Source organism: Paramormyrops kingsleyae, chromosome 25, assembly GCF_048594095.1.
Source record: "Paramormyrops kingsleyae isolate MSU_618 chromosome 25, PKINGS_0.4, whole genome shotgun sequence".
NCBI classification, from domain to species: Eukaryota; Metazoa; Chordata; class Actinopteri; order Osteoglossiformes; family Mormyridae; genus Paramormyrops; species Paramormyrops kingsleyae.
Window position 1 is genome coordinate 25,025,477 of NC_132821.1, and position 23,940 is coordinate 25,049,416.

The 23,940-nt window shown below is 49.6% G+C and overlaps 1 protein-coding gene across 2 annotated transcripts in view; it reads right to left on the reverse strand.

Moving 5' to 3' along the window:
* The window catches only part of lrba (LPS-responsive vesicle trafficking, beach and anchor containing), a 156,765-nt gene that overhangs the window by 107,547 nt on the left and 25,278 nt on the right, over window positions 1-23,940 (reverse strand). For both annotated transcript variants that reach the window (XM_072706912.1, XM_072706911.1), the window contains exons 10-29: window positions 23,632-23,765; window positions 23,319-23,427; window positions 22,178-22,334; window positions 21,794-21,958; window positions 20,918-20,997; window positions 20,079-20,141; window positions 18,553-18,650; window positions 17,815-17,907; window positions 16,721-16,829; window positions 16,366-16,447; window positions 14,676-14,799; window positions 14,392-14,584; window positions 8,032-9,081; window positions 7,734-7,915; window positions 7,220-7,373; window positions 6,947-7,127; window positions 5,876-5,982; window positions 4,651-4,758; window positions 3,861-3,990; window positions 3,396-3,774 (exon numbers count right to left, since the gene is read on the reverse strand). In XM_072706912.1, coding sequence (XP_072563013.1) covers window positions 3,396-3,774; window positions 3,861-3,990; window positions 4,651-4,758; window positions 5,876-5,982; window positions 6,947-7,127; window positions 7,220-7,373; window positions 7,734-7,915; window positions 8,032-9,081; window positions 14,392-14,584; window positions 14,676-14,799; window positions 16,366-16,447; window positions 16,721-16,829; window positions 17,815-17,907; window positions 18,553-18,650; window positions 20,079-20,141; window positions 20,918-20,997; window positions 21,794-21,958; window positions 22,178-22,334; window positions 23,319-23,427; window positions 23,632-23,765 — 3,698 coding nt within the window. The remainder of the gene's footprint in view (window positions 1-3,395; window positions 3,775-3,860; window positions 3,991-4,650; window positions 4,759-5,875; window positions 5,983-6,946; window positions 7,128-7,219; window positions 7,374-7,733; window positions 7,916-8,031; window positions 9,082-14,391; window positions 14,585-14,675; window positions 14,800-16,365; window positions 16,448-16,720; window positions 16,830-17,814; window positions 17,908-18,552; window positions 18,651-20,078; window positions 20,142-20,917; window positions 20,998-21,793; window positions 21,959-22,177; window positions 22,335-23,318; window positions 23,428-23,631; window positions 23,766-23,940) is intronic.

Here is a 23,940-nt window from a genome sequence, read left to right on the forward strand (position 1 = left end):
GGGCACTGTAGAATCCCTCCCCCATCCCCCTCCACCCGCCTGTGCGTTTCCCCCACAGAAAACCTCACGGCCACTAAAGAAGCATAATGGTTTTTGCTACGCCGTGAATAAATGGCCGATTACAGGATCACAGAAGCCACACTCGTTATCGCACAGGGATGCTAACAGTGCTAACCGATGTGGGAGCGGCTACGCCGTCAAGCTGGGTTTAGAGAGGAACACCCCCCCAATTCAAAGACAGCCATAAACATCAACAGGATCCCCGAATGGTTACGATTTAAGGTGAGGCGGATCGAGGGGAGGGATAACGAGGACGGAAGCGCTCAAACGAAGGCGGCGGGGGAACAATCATTTTTCACTGATGAGAGCCAGGTCTAGCATGTGAAACGCGTGATATATCCTGTTAGGATAACATTAGCGGGCGGGTCACTGACACACCATAACTGACGGTCTGCCTCTCACTCCCGCACAGACGCTGACACCAAAGCGAAAGGTCATCCGCTGAAGGATTCCCCGCAGAATCAGCCGTTTCCAGCAGACGGGGAAGCTGGCGAGAGCTGACCTTTTAATTCCTCTGTACGGCGTCCTTCTGTCAAACGCCTGACACCCAAGACGGCCGCGTTCCCACAACACTGTTTAATTTCAATTAAGCTAATCCAGCCTTAGCCCTAAGCTGAAAATGCGCTCCATTCATCTGCCTGTTGGTTTGCATAATTATGCTATGCTGGCTTCACTACAAAGGAGGGCTTCCCTCATGCTGTTCCAGCCCTTCCTACATCAGCCCTGCTCCTGAACTTCAGATATATGCTGAACCCGCTTAATTATGGCAGAATGATCTGTGAAATGCACTAATTAAAGCACACTGCACCGTGGACTGGTGCGTGCTGACAGTGGCATGCACTGCTGACAATCTGCTCTGGGTGTTGCCATTGGCACTGGATTGCTCTCTGACCTAAATGCAGTGAAAATATCAGTGAGATGGGCGGCGAGCGCCAACAGGCCGACAGGACGGGCATGCTGTCGATCGCAGATCATGGTGGTGGTAGCATAGGAACACTCTGCAGCTTGATTATCTAAATTATTCAATACGTCGTTAGCCACACTTGCCCAGAGTCAACAGCAGGAGATATCAATTAATCAACCCTAAGATCAACAATTAAACGAGCAGAGAGGTCATCAATAAATGTGCATTCGGGTCAGCAGTGACTGAATTATTCATGCTGTTACCTGGTGCCATGCCAGATGTGTCCACCGTGCTCCGCCATAGAGCGCCATCTAACATGTCCCACCCGTGTAAGGCATATTTAGCATGACAACGGGGAGCAAAGGATGCATGCACAAATTCAACCAATCAGAGGGCAAGAGAGTTTCCTGAGCTGTTGAAGACGGGGTGTTTGATTAGTGCACCCATACACCCACCAGCTCCACAGCAAGCATAGTGCAGGGATAGGAGACAGGGCTAAGGGGGCGGGGCAGCTGTCAGGGAAACGCCTACTTTGCACTCTTACATGCAAATACCCCAGGCTGGCATGCAATGGTTACTCAGGATTCCGAGACGGTCTGACGATTCGTGAGTTTTAAAGGGGCTTCCTCTATGCTTTCTCAAAGAACATCCACCTCTAGCCTTCACATCCTGGATACCATAGGCCAATGCTGACCCCTTGCCACTCCAGCACCTGGATGGCACTAAATGAACCCTGTGACCTGGACGGCTCGGTCACATGACCGATCAGATGACCAGGAACTGCGTTTCAGCTGTGGCTTCTCCACACTTCCACCTCACTCCAAAAATCACTTTCGCTGAAAGGTGTCATGTAAATCTGAGCTCCTGCTACACTGCGTTTACTAGGGTCTGGTTTGTATCGGCAAATATTTGCAGACGCTTTGTCAAAACAGGAATATCTCAAGATGATATACAGGCACATACCAGGTGGAAATGTAAAAAATAAATCAATATGATACTTCACCCCTGACCCCAACTATTCTATCTGTGAGATTCTGTGCCACACACAGGAATCATAAATTGTTGATGTCATGCTGAGGATCCCTACGCCGGGGTGACTGTAATGTCAGTGGGTTCTTACCACTGCCTCACACTGCATCTAGTCAATCGTGAAACATTAAGTCAATCGTTCTGTCGGATGACACCTGATCATGAGGAGTTTGTGCAGCTACTGAGTACTGAAAGTCACCCCCCCTCCTTTTGACCAGAACCTGTCGAATTTGTCTTGGGTCCTTTAAAGTCCGTCGAGGAGAAGTAACATCCTCAACCCCGTGCAGAAGCTGGCCTATCAAGACCAGTTCCGAGGGGTCTGTAAATTTTGCTGGTTCATTCTAACACATTCTCCTTGGGTCAAAGGTCAAATTGCTCATACTTTTGACATTCCTCAAAAACGAAAAGCTAACTAGTAAAAAAATTAAATAAAATCCTGATTCAGATTATATAAATATATACTTGGTAAAGCTCTTTATTCGTCCATGTTGATATAAAAATAAAATTCCACAAAGCCGTCCCCAAGCCCTGGGCCTTCAGAGCAGGGGGTTGGGCATATGGGGGGGGCACAGAGATAATGCTGGGGCGTCCCAAGTGGATCCCTCTGGAGATAAGGAGGCCTCGTCGGCCCACAGATGGAGCTGCGGGGCCCCGTCTCGGCGGGCCCCCGCCGCTGGAGCTGTTACAATATACTCTCCAGCTAGCCAGGCCCCGTAAATCCCTGCACCCCCCCCCCCCCCACAGATACGGGGAGAGCCCCCGATTCCTGACAGAACATTCCTCAGATAAACACGGGATCAGAGCGAAGTCGGGAGGGGGACGGAGACACTGCTTTCTAACTTGGCCGTCTCCTGCCACACGGCTCCGCCGGCTCGCTGGGTTTCGGGCCGGGCCCAGAACAATACTCCCAAATGCAAACCAGACCCAGCCCGTCCTGCGGCACATGGGCCCGTCTGCAGCTCTGCAGTTTCCCACCGTGCTCACGCTGCCCCCCCCAGCCCCTGGGGGCGCAAGTCATACTTCCAGCTTATGGAGGGTTTTTTTTTAATGTTTTCAAAGGATGTGATGAAGAAACAGGCCTGTAAGCACCAGTGACACGCTGAGAAGAAACAGCTTCCTGAAGCAACTGAATCCCAGCGAATCTGGCCCCGTCTGGAAGCCGCCGTCGCAGTTTTGACGCAGCCTCTTTAAGACGGGCACTTTTGTGTCCACCTTTTGTGTTAGTGGCGGGAAATGCAACACTAAAGGGGCGTGTGACAACCTCTTTAAATCTGAGGCTGCACTTCAGGTTACTGATTCTTTGAAGTCTTGCTTTCTTATCTTTTCACGTGACCACTTCCTGTAAGCCGCGACCCAACTCGCGGGTCTTGATCGGAGTTGACGGGCCGCGGACGGAACCCACCTGTCAAAGGAGCGGAACTGCATGGAGGGCTCGCGAGCGGCGTCCCCCGCGGAGCCCAGGAAGGCGGGAGACAGGAGGCCGGGATCCGCCGTCATGTCGTCGGTCGGCGCGGTCACCAAGCTGCGCAGGATGTCCTTCACTTTCACGTTCCGCACCTGGGAGGCCGGACCTTCCTGGCTCCTCTTCACCTCTGAGGACAGGGCGGACAGAGCCTCGCTGACGGCATCCGGGCCCGAGGCTCCTCCCACTCCCGCGGACGGCTCCGTGTCACCGGTGGCGAAGGACGCATGCTCGTCCCCGATGCCGGAATCTCGGCGCCGCAGCAATACGCCGTTGTCCAGGTCCAGGCTGGCTGGGACACCCTCAGCGCCTGCACCCTCTACAGCAGAAGAGGCACGAAGCACATCCATGAACTTCCCTTTCACCCTCTTAACTCGCGTGCGGTTTTATTTTCATTCAGCCTACCTCCGCTTTTCTGCTGGACGCATTTCCTTTCATTGTGAGGCTCCAAGATGTCTCGGTACTTGGACACCATGAGGACGGAGATGAAGTACACCACAGCCAGTGCCAGGAACTGGGCCTGCTTGCTGTCCTCCTGGGGGACGGACAAACGGGAGGCTATGCCAAGCACTGCTGCACACCCGACACCTCAAAGACGGGGCCGCCATCTTCCTTCCAAACACCGCACTGACTCAGGCGCCGGACAGCCGAGTGAAGGTGAACCGTCAAATCATATTACCCTCAGGAACGATGATGACTACATACAGAGCTGGGCAGGAAAGTCCCTCTGGACACAGAGCTGAACTGGGGGTCACTCATATTATAGGATGGATGGTGTTGCTATGGAGATCACCACACTGTGTAGGTACTAGCACAAAGCAGACGCACGGGGGACGACTTTCCGTGAAGCGATTTAGCGACTTGGTTCCATTTGTTAGCTGTCCTGCTTATGCAAAGCACCAACGCATTACGCAGGGGGGCACCAAAACACTGTGGTGGACATCTTGGGTGTATGTTGTGTATTGCGTACATTGGTATACAGTCTGAATACTGTTTATCTTATATAGTGTTTTTAATTTTGTGTGGTTTTTATATGTTAAGTGTACTCATTGCGGCCATTTTGGCACAACAAATTCCTTGGACACATTTCGTCGACGGCGAATAAAGTTCGAGTCTGATTCTTAAGCAGGAGAGGTAGACTGCAGGCTGTATGGACACATGTTTTTACGCGCCTCAATGCAGTGGGGGCACTTACGATGTCCCTGAAGACCACAGCGCGCAGACGGTTGATGTCCATGTCCTGCAGCAGGCGGTCCGTGTCTCTTACGGGGGACACACCCCCCGTCACCACATCCACGGGGCTCTGAGGGACAGAGACGCATGTCAGCCGTTCGTCTTCCCCATTCCGTTTGTTTACAGGATATCGATACGGATATAGGTGGATGGCAAAGCAGACCGGCAAGTTCAGACACTTTTCTCCATGTTTGTATTCAGAATTGTAATTATAATGCATCTGTCAGCGAGAACGGCAATCCCCCTCTAAGGAAAAAGGCCGATCTATCCTTCCACTACAGCCATGCCGACTCGCGAGATTGATTAAGGCTGAAAAGGTCTTTTGTGGCGTAATTTTCACTCCCACAGGGCCGGTTCACACCAACCGCGGTATCTGCACTTGTGAGGCAGAATCACTGCATTTCAGCCCAGCGTTTACACTGAAAGTGAAACCAGGGTTGGTGCAGCAAAACAAAAATACAGAATTATAAACGCGGAGCCTGTTTACATACTTTCAGGAAGCTGCCGATTTTACTGGAAGCCAGTGTATCAAATAAACACGGTTTTAAATAACTTATCCAGCACATCATGGATGCAGGGCAGCGGCACTGCAATAAGATGCGCCTAATGCGGTGACTAATGCGACATCGCATTGCCATTCTAGAACGCTACAAAGCACCAGGGCCCAGGCCTCTGACGATGTGTGTAACCCGAAGGCAGGATGCTTACCATCCACTAAGTGCAGCGATCCCATTAAAGCAAACTGCAGGACTCAATCAATGATCGCATTTCTGTCCTCCCCCCCCCCCCAACAGCTATGCCCAGAGATTTACAGGAATGGGGCGGCAATGTCGGCACGCCCCCGGTGTCTCTTCACCGGGAGACCGACTCCCCAGAATATGCAAGGAGTGGCATGATGGGGTCAATTTAACGGCCGTCATTTTAAGATGCCGGAGATCCATTTACAGGAGCGTCCTCGTAGCCCAGCCAATGAGAGAGCGCCTAGGTTCATCCTCACCTCTAAACGAATCACCTTCAGCCGCTCCCTTACTGCCATTATTCTCATTTTTTTAATTGTTAACTTCAGGATGATATTGAACCATCATTCAGAACAGTCAGGAGATGCTGCTGCTTACAAGCCCCCTCCCGGCAGCCCCCACCCCCCCAGCAGGCGAGCAGATGACCCAGCGGCCCGGCAGAGGACTAACCTGTGCCCCAGCCAGAGCCTGGATGACCTTCTGCACGCGGGCTGCCTCGGCGCCCGCCGGGAACTGCTGCTGGCACTCCAGGCAGTTTCGGACAGCAATGGCACATACTTGCAGACAAACACAGACGCGGACAGATAAGGGGCTGGCAGGACAGAGTGGCCTTCTCCCTGTGTTTAAAGGCTGTGCACTGACACGACCACACAGCGACTGTGTATCCCTGGCGCCGCCCGATAATAATCGATCACCCTGAGGCGGCGCAGGTGCCGGTGCCCCCCCCCCCAACATAAACGACTCCATATAACACGGATTATTTTCTGTTTGATAACTTGGGGTAGTTTTCTGCGACAGTCGGGCGACACTTACGCTTCTTAATCTGATGTATTGTAAGCCACGTTTGAGTGGGGGGGGGTGGGGGGTGTGTGTGTGTGGAGGGGGGGGGTGACAGATGCGGGCCCCTGAAACGTTTAGATTACGAGATGTATCCCAGCTTTTTCCATTAGAATGTCCATTCATGCTGCCATTTATTAAGAGAAGAATGTGAAACCTACTTACTGCCCAGAAATCAGGTTACAGTACAGCAGCGACGGGGCGTTTTTGGGGGGGGGGGGGGGGGGCTCTTACTTCATTAAATATTAATTTCATAATAAAACTGGCTTTCTAAAAGCAGAGCACAGAAAGCCCCCCCCTCCACCTCGTCACCATAAAGGGCAGGATCAACATACCGATGCCGTGCTGTCCTTTTAGCATGCATGTTAACTCTCACAACGTCCTTCACAGGGAACGTTTAAGGACTAACAGCAAATATATCCCAGTATGCAGCAGCACCACCGGGCAAGGGCTAGAGCCGACACCCTGGAGGTTAGCACCCGAGCGCGGCGAGCGGCGTACGCGTTTAAGGGCAGTGCTTCTATGCTGTTACACATAATAGCCCTGCCCCCCGGGCTACAATCAGCCCCCATTACAGTGAAATGGCAGCCATCTTATATCATCATTGCGGGGAGGGTTATAAAAACACAGTAACCGAAAATGGGGGCTCTGGGGTGTGACGGGGGGTTGGGGGGAGGGGCTCACCCAGGCGGAGGCACTGCCTGAGAACGCCTCCCGAGGACATGTTCTTCTCCGCCTCGATCTCGGTGAAGTTCAGCGAGCTGGCGAAAATAAGCACGTCCACCAGGCCGATGAGCCTCTGCAGGAAGGTGAGGGCGGCCTCCACGGACAGGCCCTGCGACGGCTCGATGTTTTCCAGCTCGTGCTGTGGGGCGGGAGGGCGGAGCTCAGACCGGGAGGGGCAGCTGGCGGCAAACTGGGGGGTGGGAGGCAGAGCGACAGCGGCGGGGTACCCACGGAGGAGGAGGTGGCTGCGGACAGCAGGGGCAGGATGCCCCCGCAGGCCATGATGAGGTTGTCCACCACCTGCGACACCAGGTGCACCGTGTTGTGTACGAACACCACGTTCTCGCTGCTGTTGACGAAGTCCATCACCGTCTTGGTGGAGTGACTGCACAGAGGGAAGGTAGCGCGAGGTGAGCTTTCGACGGATTTGCCCGCGGCATTCCCTCATCGACGACATTTTTAAAAAGTGCTTTCCCAGGCCATCAGCTAACAAAATAATAATAATAATAATAATAAAATGCCTAGGTTTTTCAAAGTGTTCACGGTCACGCCGTGATGGACAGCCCGCTTTAACGTCTGTCAGGATTACAAAATGATAGGCAGCGTGCCCCGGCGGCTACGCCACATGACATACCGGAGAAACACTGGCGTGTACAGGTGCGGGACGCCCCACAAGGGAGAGGGGCGTGTTTTTAGGGGCGAACAGAACGGGATGGTGACCCTGTGACCTGCCGGCGCCGCTCACCTGCGCCACATCTGCACGTCGGTCTCGATGGAGAAGAGCAGGTCCGTCAGCAGCCGCTGGTGCATGTGCGACCACTTGAACTCCGGGATGCGGAACATGGCGGAGCGTCCGGAGGAGCTGGCCGGATCTCCTCTGCCTTGTCCCGCTGAGGCATGAGCCGAAGTCACTCCTTGGCTTGACTCCTGAAGACCACAAAAAAAAAAAGACCTTTCATGATAAACAAGGCATCAGCCCATTAGTTACATGAAGTTGGATGAGGAGCTAGCTAGGAGTAAATGAGGAGCAGGGAGAACCATACCGTGGCCGGCTGCTCCTTCAGCTCCAGCCTCTCTGTGTCGGATGCCACGCTGGACACATCCAGTCTAGCAATCTTAATCTCCTTCAATTTAGTGCCGGTACTGCCGCGAGGCTCCGCCCCTTTGCCGCTGGGGGTTTCTGCTCTGCCAGGAGACTGTTCAGGCCCCTTGTCCCCAGAAGCCCCTCGGTCACCGGGCTCCTCAGAGTTAGGCCTCTCTGCTGCCACCTTGCTGGCCTCCATGTCCCCCTCGACTGGCTGCTCTGGGGTGGCCGCCTTTCCCGCTTCCTTTCCCCGCTCCGTCTCCGCCGTGGTTGCTGCGGGAGATTCAGAGGAGGAATCTGCCCCAGCACCATCACTTAATTCGACGTCTCTTAGGCTAGACGCCGCTGGTTCGCTTTCGTTGGGAGGGGGTTTCTCCACCATGGCCTCCTTCAGAGCAGCTTCCAAAGTGGCGTCGTCTCCATACGTCTCCCTTCCTTCCTGGTCCAGGGCCACCTCCTCCGCCCCATCTTTGACTTCCTCGACACCGTCCACTGCATCCGTTCCCGAGGCCACCTCAGCTTCTGCCTCACCTGGAACATCCTCCACACCATCTGACGTTTTGGTTGGGGAGCTGGGCTCCACAGCTTCAGCCTTGACCCCAGCTTCAGCCTTGACCCCAGCTTCAGCCTTGACCCCATCTTCCTGCATAATTTCAGAAGCCTCCCCTGTTTGGCCTTTCTCCTCCAATGGGGCCTGGGTCTCCTCACCATCCAGAGTAAGAGCTGCTCCTCCAGCAGCCCCAGCCAGGATATCAGACACTGCAACCGGCCCCAGAGACGCCTCCCCTTCCTCCTTGTCCTCCACCCGGAGCTCGATGACTGTGGAAGGGGCATTCTCCTCGATACTGGGCAGGCTGTTATAGTCCCCATTGGCACGGGCCAGGGCCTCCGCGTCCCGGCTCACCCCTGACACCGTCCTGATGGGAGCCGAGCCGCTCTGGTCCGACCCCAGTCTTTGGTACTCCTTAAACATCCGAGACAGGCTCTCTTTGTGCAGCTCGAAGGAAACCTGGGGAGAGATCCGGATAGCTAAATATTAAACAATCAGGCTTTATCATTACTGTTAAGTAATCGTAATCTTTAAATAAGAGGCTTAAAGCGCACCATTAAATATCAGTATTTCTACAACTAAATTCCTGTCAAACACCTGAGCACTACTCATATAGTACATTTCCCATCAAATCAGTCATGAGCTTAAAAACATGAATAAAAAAAGCAGTAGTTCAAAGGCATCTTTTCATCAAGGTTTTACATCTTCCGATACATCAGCGTGATGTTTATATACGGTGGATTTACGCTTTGAGTAACCAACGTAGTATTTACGATCAAACTCAGCTAGACGCATCAAAGCAATGCAAATGTTTTAACAAGCCACTGGTAACCAGACGAGCCAGCTCCATGTTGACGATGCCACATAGGAAACTTGTCAAACCGAACAAAGGATTCTAATGGAACCGAACAAAACCGGCACATTTGTGATGAGAGATCAGGAGGTAGCGGGCGTTCGCTGGCCCCACAGAGCACTCAGACCAACACCCATCGGGACACACGGGGCCCGAACCCCTCGTTAATAATGCTACATTAATCAAATCGGCCCCGCGGACAGGAAGTCCACCCCGGGGCTCAGGAATTCACGGAGGCGCAGTTCCTAGTTTTAGCTACAGGCATTTGCATTTGTGGGAGAAAACTTGATTATTTGCAATTAATTAGGAGTTATTGTTCTAAATTAGCTGCCTACAAGGGTGGTCATTAATCTTGCAGGTTGTTTGATCGTTAATCTATAGCCGTTTTCTCAGCCCAGAGTGCTTCCTAATACACCAGAGGGTAAAAGGATTTTTTTCACCCTCCATCTAAGTAGAATTCACAGCCCCCCCCCCCCCCCCCCCCGCGTACCCACTCTCATCCATTTCCACTTAATTTGACGTTCAGCATTAAACAAGTGGAAGAATGTATTCCACATGTCCAAGCCTCGAGATGAACGTCACTGCTCCACACCAGCATGGCTTCACCACAGCTCCATCACCTGTTACAACCATATAAATATCACCTATGGGGACAAACTGATCTGAAATAGCAAGAGCACCAACAGCAGCAACAACAGCAACATCAACAGCAGCAGCAACAACAGCAACATCAACAGCAACATCAACAGCAACATCAACAGCAACATCAACAGCAGCAGCAACAGCAACAGCAACAGCAACATCAACAGCAGCAGCAACAGAGCTCGGACTTCCAGAGCAACTGGGGTATCCGGGCCGCCTCCGGTCCGGCCAAATACAAAATCCATCTCAACACCTTGGAAGGATGTGATGGGAAGGAGAGAAGCGGTACGGCCTGGGAGACGGCCTACGTCAACGTTCAGAGATGCCGTGGTTTTGGTTGACAGTTTAGCATGATGGTAATTGGGATGCTTCAGAGCTCAAAACACACAGTGCTGCAAATCGGACATAAAGAACGTCTCAAGACCAATCTTACCCTAAAGACTTGAGCTTTATGATCACGTAACAAAAGAGAGGCAGTATTTTGTGTGCGGTTCCCTCCTATATGGAGTTAAGAACATTACAGGAGTCGGAAACCAGCGGAAAACTGGAATAAAATTGGTTCTCTTTATTTTTTGTAAGTACTTGAACTTTTGTTTTTGTGTTAAATGCATATATGCCCATATCACATTAAAAATCGTATCTCAAACCCCCTTCTCTACCCAAAGCTCTTTGCTTTTAAAAGGTTGCCGACCCCTGGCCTAGTGCATGTATACACAGCCTGCCTTTGAACCGCGCATTTTCCGACTAAAAGATCGGTGATTGCACATTTCTGCCAAGATACAGATCAGGTCCTGCAGATGCAGCTAGTACAGTGAGGTGGTACATCAGAGAGAAACCTTATAATAAGGGGGAATTAAGAAGCCAAGCGTTGTGCAACTGGCTAAGCAAAAACACATCTAAACCTAAATCTGAACCTAAAATTAGTGCCATTTGCAGGGTGTGCAATTTTACATAAATTTTGTTTAATTTCCTCATGGCCCTTTTATTTTAATCTGCCTGTTTGACTCAAGACTCAAGGCCGGAGAGGGGAGAGGAGGAGAAAAAAAAAAACACGAGGATGATGTATGGCTATATGGCTTCCAGAAAGCGACACATTAAGAACATATGGCCAGGAATGTCCAGAAGGAGCGCCGCTCAATGATTGGAGCAGAAGGTTGAAGGGGGAGGAGCCAGAGTGGGGGAGGGGGGGAGTGCTCCGGTTCTGCTCCAGCACACGCCTGAGTAGACAGCCCCTCCGCCAAACACGGACCTACAGATTCCCGCCTGATTAGAGCGCGGTCTCATTAGAAAGTGATCCATCTCCCGATTAAACCCACACAGGCCCTAACTAGACGGTATGATCACTGCTTTATACTCATACACACAGCACCAGGAAACACACAATCATGTCTCACATTCCAAGGTCAATAGATTCTCCAAGTATACGCACCAAAAAAAAAGAACAGAATTATACTTGCTACAATTGTCAGAATAAGGAAGGACCTGCTGACTGAATAATGAGGACTGAGAGAAAGCAAAGCAATCGGAGTCTGAGCTGCGAATATCCCTGACTGTTCTGCCGCTCTCTTCCGAATTACTCCTTTTTACAAAATCGGCACAGCGGGCCTGAGTTACACTGGCTGGCGGTCACCGGTGGAGCAGAAGCTCTGGATGAATCGAGAGCCGCCGAGAGGGCCGTTTAGCTGCAGGGAGGAAGGCGAGAGGCTGTCGTGTCAGCAGGTCACAAGCAGAAACATCTGTGCACACACAGGGCACGGCATGGGCCCTGGCTCAGAGAGGGAACCCAACAGCCAAGCCCACCAATCCCCACAGCGACTCCAACCTTTATTCTTCAGCCTGCTCCTCCTCCTCCACTAGCCCTCCCTCCCTCTCTCCGAGAGACCTCCTCAATCCAGACCTCCTCAATCGGCTCTCTCTCCGTCCAGAACCATCCAGAACTTAGAGCTCTGCCAGTTCTCGCAGAACTCAAACCTGCTCTCGCAGCACCTTCCCTTACGCCATTCGGAACCCAAATATCAACCAGCTTCTTCTCTCACCAGTCATTCTCTCCACAAGCATTTTTCAGAACATACACCTTCACAAAGCTCCCTTAGGCAAAGTAAATGTTCATCACAAACTAAAAAAAAGCCTAAACATTAATATAAAGCTGTTGAATGTTAGTCACGTAAAAATAAAGGCCTAACACAATGCATACATGTGTTTGTAGGCACTTCAAAGTGGATAGAAAAGTGGAAAGTGTTGGATCTTATTTACAGTAAATATTTTATCTCAATAACAAAATCAATTACTGACATTTTTGCGGATATTAAACAGGGTCTAATATGATTGTTCCAGAACAAAAAAAAAAAAACTGCTTCCTGAATGGAGAACCAGTCAAAGTGGGGGGGGGGGGGGGGGACTTAGATGCCAACTGAAAAGCCCAAATTACTCTGTATGCCATGGGGTGTGTTAGACAATCAGGCTTGTTTCTCCCTCCCTCGTGGCACTACAGCGCCTCCTACCACCGATCGCACATTGCATCGTAAGCATGGCTGCAGGAGTCTGTGCGCCCCCCCCCCCCTCCCCCAAGCTGGCATGGGCGGCGCCTGTTCTGAGGGTGACTGGTGGAAAATTTTAAACGCCATTCTTTGGTTTAAAACGGTTAAACTGTAATTACCGAAAGTATATACTAGCAGGATTAACCTTTGACTTGTTTGAAATTCAAAGAACAGACATTAACCGACTATAGAGTCCACAGAATCTGCAACCTCAGAAAGAAAAAAAAAATAACATAACTGAAGGATAATGGCTAAAATAATTTTACAGCTGCTATGAAGTATATATATATATTTTTTTTTAAATCAACAGCAAATTAGAAAAAGATGCACAGGTCTACACTCTTTCCTGTACATATGTATATGCACAGGTCCGGCTACAGGGACCAGACGAATGGCCTTTTCTGAATTTTTCTGTGGTATGTACAGGAACACTCAAGTGCAGGCACACGTACTCTCTCACACACGCGCACACACACACACACACACACACACACACACCCCGCCCCACTGCTAGGGGAGGCAAGTCCAACAGTGACAAACAGCTCCACTGCTACAAAGGTGGCAGGAAATCTATCAAACCAGACAATAAAATTGCAATTGAGTTTCTTTAGGTTTTTTTTCGCTTTTATAGCAGATGCATGTGTCTTGATAGGAGCACCAGAGCACCTATCGAATTCACAGCCGGGCCCCCTCGTCTCAGGGCGATGCTTTTTACGTCGGCGTTGGCCCGTCGTAAACAACAAAAGCAGAAACGGCATTAATCTTGGCCAATTACCGGGAAGAAGCAATTACAGCTTGTCTCAACCTGAAAGGGCTGATCAATGTTTCAGGGGTTTCGTTTTTTTTTTACATACTTACCGGCAAAAAGCCATCACTGTAATGCAAACTCAAATGACACAAATTGGGAACAACACAACAAAGCATTCCTAAAACCTTATTTAGACTCAATATCTAAAAGATATCATTCAAAAAATATGCTCTTGACAAAAAATAAAGCAATATTTTGTTTAAGAAGTACTGGACACGAGATACTCTTTTTGAATTGCATGCTATCCATTCATTTAAAAACGTTAGGTATGTCAACGCCAAATTAACGTTATTTTTGTACAGTCAACAAAATGTAGCATAAAATTTAGCACAAAGCTAATAAGTGCAGAAATTAATATTGATATTACTGAAACATACTTTCACATACTTTGTGATAGAATACGCCTGTACCCTAACAAAACAAAATTCCCCACAACAAATCAACTTGCTTCTGTGCAAATTCCTCGTCTTTGGCCCAAAATTGCTGGTAACTTCAGAACAATACATAGAATAGGTTTTAAACAGCATTACAGACAGCTCATGATTTTAAAATAATCTCGGATCGTCCCAGGGTCCTGAGTGGTTGGCACGTCCATGTCAATATGGAATTCATCCCAGAAATCTCAAAGCAGAGCAGTCCTGCCCCCTGCTGGTGAAACATCATCACTGCATCAAATGCAGACGCACCAAACCGACATGGTGACACCGCAACCTCCAGACCACAATATGACACGGCGAGGAAATAACTTCATGCTCAATATGAATGCAGAAGTCGGAACTGGTTTTAAATGAGCAGTATTACTAAGGTTATTTTTACTGCTACGCTGGAAAAGCCAAACTCGGCACTCCAGGAAGCAGCACGCGCCAGTGACGCTGAATTTGCACTGCAGCCAGAGGTGTTTGGACTGCATGAGGGCGGGGGGGCCTGACCTTGGAGTGGGTGATGGAGAGGGTGTCCACCCACACACGCCACCCTCCCCACTCGTACTTGATGGCGTGGTAGAGCAGGATGCGGAAGACGGCGTAGACCATCTCGGAGATCTTCTGCTCGTCACTGGTCTTGGGGTGGATGTAGCAGAGGGAGAGCATCCACTCCTGCCACACGGAGCACTGCAGCAGACTCCTGCGTGCCGCACGTACACTGCATCAGTGAGGGAGCACTGGCTTTTCGCGACGGCGGGGCGGCGTGGGGCCACAAGGGCGGCGCTCCTCACCTCCTGTTCTCCCGGCTATTGTTGAACAGCTTGATCATGTCGGACAGGAAGATCCTGCGCACCTCTATGCTTTCGGGGGAGGCTGGCGAGTTCCTCAGGAGGGCAGCTATCACCTTCAGGATCTCTGTCACAAAGGTCACACCCGCCGTTACCCAGCTGTCCCCGAGCATGTTTGACCAACTGCACTGTTACAGTTCATAATTATTGCCACTGTATTACTGCCAAAATGTCTTTCTACGGCCTAAAACTGTGTATTCAGCTACTGTAAACCTGCAATTTCCTTCGGAATTAATAAAGAATCCATCCATCACCCACCATGAAAAGAAATTCTGCCCTCTGATCACTGTCAGCTAATACTGCTAAATAAGAGTGACACGCACCTGCAGCACTCTGAAATTATACCACAAATCTATTAATGGGTTCAGGCAGAAAACTGAAACGGGGCTGTAAGTAATTCTACCACATGAAATTGTTTCATTACCGACATTAATAACAGAAAGATGGCAGCATTTTTTGCAAAAGGAAAAAGGCAGATGGCCAAATGAAAAACTAAAACCACAACAAAGGGGAAGGGGGGTGCATCGTACCCTCCCTCCCCCCCCCCCCCCCAGATGCACAGCTTTAACAGCATCTTGAAATACACAACCATTTCATCCTAAACGACACCTCGACAGGAAATGACAGCGATGAAAGAAGTGAAGAGAAGCAGAGGGAGATCTTTATCCCGAGCAGCGGCGGCGGGTACGGTTTCAGTCGGCTGGCTGTCGGCACGCGCAGGGGAGACTGCGTCGGGGGGCGGCGTCTGACTCGAAACCAGGGCTGGAGAGACGCGTAGGGGCCGCGCGGAATCGGGGTTCACCGAGCCCCACCAGCACAAAATAACCTCTGTGTGCGACGCAGGCCTTGAGACTAATTTGGGGGGAAAACAGCACTTCCTTGGCTTGACTTAATTCGGCCTGACGTTACTAAAGACTGCAATCAGTGGCTTCGCTACGAATCAAATCACGAGTCAAGGAAGTAAATGAGAAACAAAACGGGGCCCTTTCTCCTGCCTGGCAGGGGTTCAAAGTCCATCCGCACCGACTCCCCGTCCCAGATCATCATCATCTGATCCAAGTCCCTAAACGATGCCCAGGCAAAAACATCATTAAAGCCATAACATAAGTGTGCCGTGGAAGTTCATCTGCAGAGTAAGGCTCTCCCTGATTCGTCTAGACTCCTGAAATGTTTTTAGGCAGCAAAACGCTTTGACTCTCAGACTTAGTCGGTGGCAACGTGAAGGAGATCAGCATGAAGCTCACTGCTCCTCAAAAAACACAAGATATCATGGAGGAGCTATTTGGTAGGATATCGTATAATTGAAGTGAAATTCAAGTTGTGAAATGAAAAGCGAAACAGACAAGTATGAAGGTAAGGAGCTCCGAAATGCTGTTATTAACGTAATGCAGAAGAACACAGCACGGGCGTAATTTAAAACCAGGACCGCTCAGTCTCCGTTTCCCCCAAAATCCAGCTGACCCTCCCATTTTCCATCTCACCGTGTGTCTCTTCCCTGTTTGCTATGACGCTGATCTAATTTAACTGCTAAACACCGCTTTAGTCTCTCATTACTCTCCCACTCTTGGCGATGTAATGCACGCTCCCGAAGGGCGCCCCTCTGCAGGCGGGGCTGCACAGGGGCATCACTCACGAGGGTTGAGGATCTTCACAGTGGAGTCAGGGTCTGGGTGCTGCTTGTGCATCACTTGGGTGCAGATCTGCTCGGTGAGGATCTGTGGAACCCGAAAGCCAGTGAGCCAGACACACACATGGGGAGACACCCAGAAAAAAGCAAAGCAACTCCTCAAATACTGACATCTGCACGATTTTAAATACATGAAAAAAATATATATATTTAGCACTTACTGTCATTGTTCATAAGATTAGCGGCGGTGAACCATATCACTGTTTACCATTAGTAATATACTAATACTACTACAAATATTCATGACAGTAAAAATGCCATGCAGATGACAAACAGCAGTGAGGCTGTGGGAATATCAGACCTCGAAAAGGACGTTGTACGTAGTGATGGAGAACTGGCCGGCGTGGAGGAGCAAGCGCTCAGCCAGTAGTGAGAAGAGGCCGTGACTCAGCATGACCTCTGCCTTCCTCCTGCAAAGACAGGCCGTCAGCAACATCTTTACACCGTGCACCATATAGTCAGGAATACTGCTACACCACAGCCATACTGCCATTATCACTGTCACAACAATCGCCATACTCCTCAGCCATTCCGTCATTGTTACCGTTACACCATTCACTATACTCTGTAGCCTTACTATCATTATCACTGTCACACCAGTCACCATACTCCTCAACCATTCCATCATTGTTACAGTCACACCACTCATACTCCACAGCCAGAGCCATTATTGTCACACCATTCACTATACTGTACAGCCATACTGTCGTTAAAATTGTCACCATTCATACTAGTTCTCGATTCACCTTACTCCACAAACATACTGCTATTACTACTAATTACATCATTTACCTTACTTCACAGCCCAAAACTCATTCATTTTTCTACTTTCCATTATTTCTTTGTACATAGTTATATATTTAGCAAAAATGTAAAGAATGCTTTCAAAAATTGAGACGCCAGCAGATATACAAAATGCAACTCTCTCTTAAGAGTATTTTCAACACACAGCCATTTAATTGCTCGCTGATCCAATTATGGCCTCTGGTAGCTCATTTGTTATTAAAATTGCTCCCCAGGACACAGACAAACCACTGTTCTAAGAAGCTCAACCATTATGGTGTCTAAAAGTGGCTTAAAAATCAATTGAGGCTCACGTTTCTCCTGCATGGAGAGGAGCAGACCTTGAGACCCAGCTTTCACGTGAGCTCAGACGGGAGTCTCGACGGAATCGTACCTATAACCCCATACACGCATAAACTTGTCACGTGACCCAAAGGGGAGGGGGGGGTGCTTCCTGTCTAGAGCTCAAAGGGACATCTCCCAGCTAGCATGGCAGAGAGTGTGGAGCCATTGGGGCTTTTAATCATTATAGCATGGAGCTGAAACCAAAACAGGCACATTCGTTCCACAATCACAACACAGAGAGATGCATTTTACACGCTGCAAACTTACTTGGGAGGCAGATACTTCAGAAAGTAGCCCATGACTTTGAGGGCCTGCACACGAATCCCCTCACTTTTAGATGCCAGCAACTTATAGATCACACTGTAAGGCAAAGGAAAAAGCAAACCAAAAAAAAGATTTAAACTTAATTAGCATTTAATAAAAAAAATGTGGTATTAGGTCGTTAATCACACTGTTATGAAGAAAACCATCCACTTTAAGAATAAAAAGATTTATTAGTAATTACACATTCAGTGACTGCCGCAATTTATCTTTAAGAGCAAAGCCAAGAAGTATCAAATTGCATTATTAGGCTTATCAAAGCAGCATTCTGTGGAACGTCTTAAGCACTTTAAGAGAGACACTGAAATTAATAAAGACGGGGAGGTCATTACATCACCATATTTCTTTGAACGTTGGCATTTCATTAACAACCAGCTCACATGCAACAAGCGTGACAAAGTGGACTTAGGTCAAACATGCTTCCTTTGAGATCAGCAGCCAGTTTCAGGCTTGCATTAATACAGCAGGAACAAAGCCATGCTGGACTATCCCTGCTTTACTGTAAATTTCTCACAAATAGGCTAGAACGCAAATTCAATAATGGCAACAAATAAATCTCATGGCGACGCTAATCTCAGCTGCAGGGTTTATGGGGGAAGTCCTGATCAGCTCAGTGGGACCCAGCTCTGATTGGCTTGCACACCCGAAGGCGGAGCCCTGGTAATTCAGGCCAATGAGACGCACCGTACGCCGTTGCGCTGGTCGAAAGCCTGCACCATGGAGGGAGGATGCTCTGACATCAGGGCCACCAGGAGCTGCAGAACGTCCATCAGGTTGTCGTCCTACAAGAGGAACCCCGCCCCTCTCCATTAAACACAGGTGCCATCGGTTATACAACAAGCCCTTAGCTAACGCAAACTCTGCTAGCAAAGCCTTTAAAACGCTGGTGAACAAACCGGTCTGGGCCAGAGTAAACATACCTGATGCACGAGTAAATCTCAACCCTCACACAGTAATAATCATGATCTGCTTCAGGCTACCTTTAAACTTTAATGAGAGCATTTACTAAGAATATTATCATTTTGGATTGTTAAAGTACAACACAACATTTGTCGCGAGTTCACAGATGCACTCGGAAGGCAAAACACTACAGTGTCTTGCTCTCATGTTTGTTTGCGGTTTTTGTTAATTTTTACTGTGAATGTTGAGGCAAATCCTATTACCTGGAACGGAGATTATACTGTATGTTACGTGTTAGATGTCATATGTCTGTGCTCTGTGCCACACACACTATAACACCCAGTAAAATTCCTAATACACTCGACAAACTTGAAATATAAAGTATCTGAGTCTGATAACTAGCCTGCATGGAAATCCAGTTAATTGCAGGTCATTTTATCAATCAATATCAAGTGCTGATCGATATCTAAGGTTATCTACTATAGTATGGCGGTTCCCAACCTTTTGATGTCCCAGGACTGGTTCACATTATACAAAAATTTCATGGACTAGTCTCGCAGTTGGGGTGGGGGGGGATGGGGGGGTGATCAATAAGCAGTTTCATAAGTTCAACTGTTTCCATCTTTTTCTGATGCAAAGGGGTTATTAAAAAAAAAAAAAAAAAACAGAAAACATACTGTCTATTTCTTAAATTAACCAACGCCTGCCCAATCCCGCAGTGTTCTGCAGCCCGGTGGAATGTAGACTGGTACCGGGGGTTGGGAATCCCTAGCCTAGTACACACCCCTACGACAACCACTCATAAACAGAATGGTTCATCGTGACTATCAGACTGCAGGAGGATTACTTACATGCCTCTGATTATTCCCCTATCAATTGCTGGGTTATGCTGCCATCTAGTGGTACTAATAAGATTACAAATTGTAACCTTTGTAGAAGTTAAGAAAAGCACAGCCTCTCCTCCTTTAGGGAACCTGGTCCAGCCCAATAACCACAACAACCAGGTCAGTAAGCGAAAGTCACAGTCGACTCGGCATGACAGCGACTGTCTTTAGGCTGCTAATATCACTGCTTGCTAGCGTGTCACTCAGATAGGTTGCTCATACAGCTACACCCGTGTTTCTGTCACTCCACAGTGCGCCGTTTTTGCCGTTTGGTCACTAACCGAGGTAAATCGCTAAATCAGGAGAGACTGTAGTTCATGCAAATATTACTTTTTCATCACAGTGATTTAACAGAGAGAAGAGCACATTTTAAAGGCCGATGTAAGGTTTTCCATGGTTGCCTGTTTCGGGCAGGCCTTTGCTTACCTCGTGAATGGTCAGGAGATAGTTGAGAATGCTCTGCAGCTCATCCTCCTTGACCCCATAATCCTGGAATAAAACAATAATGCATCATAAATGCACCCGCTTAAAGCATTCAGCCATTTGTTCTGATGCCGCATCTCTGATTAAAGACAGATTACCCTGCCAAGGACAAAATATGTTTCCAAACCATTCAATATCCTAAGATGATTTTAGGCATTAAAAAAAAAAAAAGACAACTTAAGACATAATATACCAAGCTGCAAGACAAACTGGAGGTGGGCAGTGTCTCCCTCAATAGCCAATCAACAACCTGCAGACTGTAGGAAGAGCTTAGGCTGCAGCCAATCAGTTCACTTCATACTTGCCAGGGCACCCAATACATTCCCGGCACTGATTATAAGCAGATTGACCCAAGAACTTCTCCAGTGCATATATAGAATGCAAGCAATTCAAGGAGCCATTCAAGAAAGGCACAGAGAAATTATGGCACTTATTGAATAATCTCCCCCAGCCAAAGACAGGCGATCCAACGGAGACCCACGGCTGGTTAAGTAATGAAATGCAGAACATCCCGTTACGACTCTGGTTATTAGAGTTCCCCACTAAGGTTCTTCACTGGCAGCAACACGGTATCACTTCCTGTGTCATTCAGTGCATTAGATTTTAATATTTGTTTTTAAAAAGACAGCGTATGAGCCGGTGGCCTGACGGAGTGCCCACCCACAGACATTTGAAGGCTCACAGCCAATTAACAGCCTTCGCTGGAGATTCCACGCAACTGCTGATTGGCTGGGAGGCGGGATTGAGGAAGGTCACATTACCTGGGGCCGACGCTCACTGACCTTCATTATCAGTTGCTTCACAAACAGCAGCAGGAAGGCTCTCAGAGAAAGGAGCTCCTTCTGGTTCGGTCTGGGTCCATCTACATGCACAGTCACAGAACCGGCAAATGTTCAAAAGCAACAAAAGCACATTACTCTAGATCAGGGTTATTCAACTCACGGTCCTCGAGGTCCGAGCCCTGCTGGTTTTCCAGCCTTCCTTTACCTGTCAGTCAGGTGTGAAGCCTCTGACCAATCAGAATCAGTAATTATTAAACTAACTACCTGGGAGAACTGAAAACACGGCCTGGATTTGGAATCGAGGTCCAGAGTTGAAGAACCCTGCTCTAGATCATGGTTTCCCAATCCAGTCTTCCGGTATCCACAAACGGTCAAGGTTTTTGCTCCCTCCCAGCTTGAGCTAAGAGGGAGCAAAAACGTGGACAGTCTAGCGGGGAGCTCGGAGGGAGCAAAGACATGAATCAGCTCTGAGGACCGGATTGGGAAACACTGCTCTAGATAGTGCGCCCAGGCAGATAGCAGAGGGCGCTTATCTGAGCCAAAGCTACAGCACGAAAGAGCAAAACCGGAAGAGATTAATTCTCAAGCCACTATGCTGATATTATCACTCTGATGAAAAACTGAATGAAAAAATGGTGAAACAGAATCAAGCTACAAACACACAAAATCAGACTCAACTAAAAACGAATGTAAAACATTTAACTAAAACTGAAATGACCAAGATAAGCACAGTGTTAGATAAGGAGATTTAACCATTATTATACTGAGTAAGCTTCAGTGAGACTGGCATCTATCCAAGTGAGGGGTGACGAGATGGAGGACCCAGTTTCCTGGAGACAAAGGTCATCACGCATGTAGCCCCGCCCACACCCTTACCTAGGCCCTTGGGCACCACGCCACTGCGGTCCTGTGGGTTCATCACCCAGTAGTAATACTTGAGCGTGTGCATGATCTGCAGTACCGTGCCCACCCTGCGGACGGCGTTGTAGATGGTCACGGTGCTGATGAACTCCGTGGACAGGTAGGTGTAGAGCGTCAGCTGTACCTGCGCAGGCGGAGTTGGGGGGGGGGGGGGGGACAGATGAGGCACTGGGCCCACAGTGTTCTATTCCAACAGACACCACTGGTTGTCCCTCACGTCACATTAGCAGCAAACGGCCCCACGCTACCAAGCTCCCTGTCAGGGGAACGGAACTGTGCTGCAAGTCGGACCCACGGCCAGACGTTGGCCCAAAGGCAGGAGAGCCCACAGGGTCCCAGGTACCTTAGCGGGCGCGTGGATCCAGATGGCCGGGTTGAACAAGATGTGGTCACAGAGCTGCTTCAGCAGGAGAACCCCGTTCTGCAGGTTGCTCAGGTAACGGGCGAAGGTCAGGAAGAGGTCCAGGACGGCTCGGGTCACGTGGACCTTGGAAGACTGAGGGAGACGTGCCCTGTGAGACACGCAGCTGCCTGACACCCCCCCCCCACACACACACACACCCCAGCTGGCACTGACAGAAACATTACATTTCACAATCGAGTGCACAAGCAGGGCAGCGCCGTCACGACGCACAGGCTGGGAGGAGAGGCTCAGGAGTGTCCATGCTGTCCTTCATGAACGGGGGGGGGGGGGTCTTAAAAACGGCCACATGATGTTATTACTATTGTCCTCCAGGGGAACAATTGGCGAGTTTACGAATCCCAAAGGCTCAGATTACAGATACACACAACTCCCCCACCCCCAAATCCACCTCAGACCTTCATTTTACAATCTCCCATAAAGAAGAGGCCAGCTGGGGTGAGGGATGCGATTCTCCCCGCAGCGACACGCTCAGCATCCTGCATCCTGCGAGCCGTTTTCATGAATGTGGGACATCAGGGCTGGCGCGCCAGGGCCCTCCCCCGGGGTCTAACACGCACGGCCCACCCTGTACACCGCTCCGGCTGGCCAGCGCAGCCGGCGTCCGCCTCACTCACTGGTTGAAGGCAAACATGAGAGACTAAACAGGAGAGATAACATCATGTAGCCCTGGGAGACCCAAGGACAGACGCTTCGGCTCGGACGCCACACCCAGGCAGGAAATTCAGATGGTGATTATGCATGTCTGGGTCAGCCCTGCCTCCCTATTTATCCAGAAGGGACTCGAGAAAAAAGTAAAATGGCACAGAAGTCTGACCAACAGAAGGCACAGGATCTACCATGACATACTCGTCCACCTTCAGTGTCACAATCATGCCGTTTCTGCAAGGAATTCCGGGGGATCCTGCTCTATTTTCTGTGTGACTGAGAAAACACCCTGAGCTAGCGTGTAGCATAGCATTAGCTTCACCTCCAACGTCATACAGGCCAGGGCCCTGCGTCACCGCTCAGCTGTGACAGACTCCGGGTCGGCACCGCGTGCCCCAGCCGGCCCCTCACCTTCTCCAGGGCGTAGCCGATGACCAGGAAGCCCTTGCAGGCCAACACCTGCTCCTGCATAGCCACGGAGTTCTTCAGGAGCTCCATGACAAAGGAGAGGAGCGTGCAGCTGTGGGGGGGGGGGATTAATTAAGGGCTGGTCACCATTTTTCATCTTCACTAGGGAGTCTTCATTCCCACCCTCCAAAAAGTCAAAGGTTACAAAATAGCAGAAGCAAAAGGCTACAGGAAGTACAGCTGGGTGACCACAATCTAGTCTGCATCATTCAGTTAACATGCTACTTTCAGACAGCCTGAAAGCGGCCGGACCTACCAGACGGAGGTGTCCAGCTCCTCACTGGTGTGCTGCAGGTAGTCCAGTTGTGCAAACAACGGGAAGAGCACCTGCACTCCCCCGATGGAGTGTATGGCACTCTGCACAGAGTGTGTCACCACGGCTTTCACATCCTGCGGGGAGACTAGCGGTCAGCCAGCGCACCCAGGTCAGGTCAAGTCATGCCGAGTGGGATGTTATTGTCACACCAACCATATTCAGTACACAGCTGGTGACGCTACAGAAATCGCAGTGCTACATACATACTTAAAGTGGCACAGACAGACAGGACAAGGTCAACAGCACTGA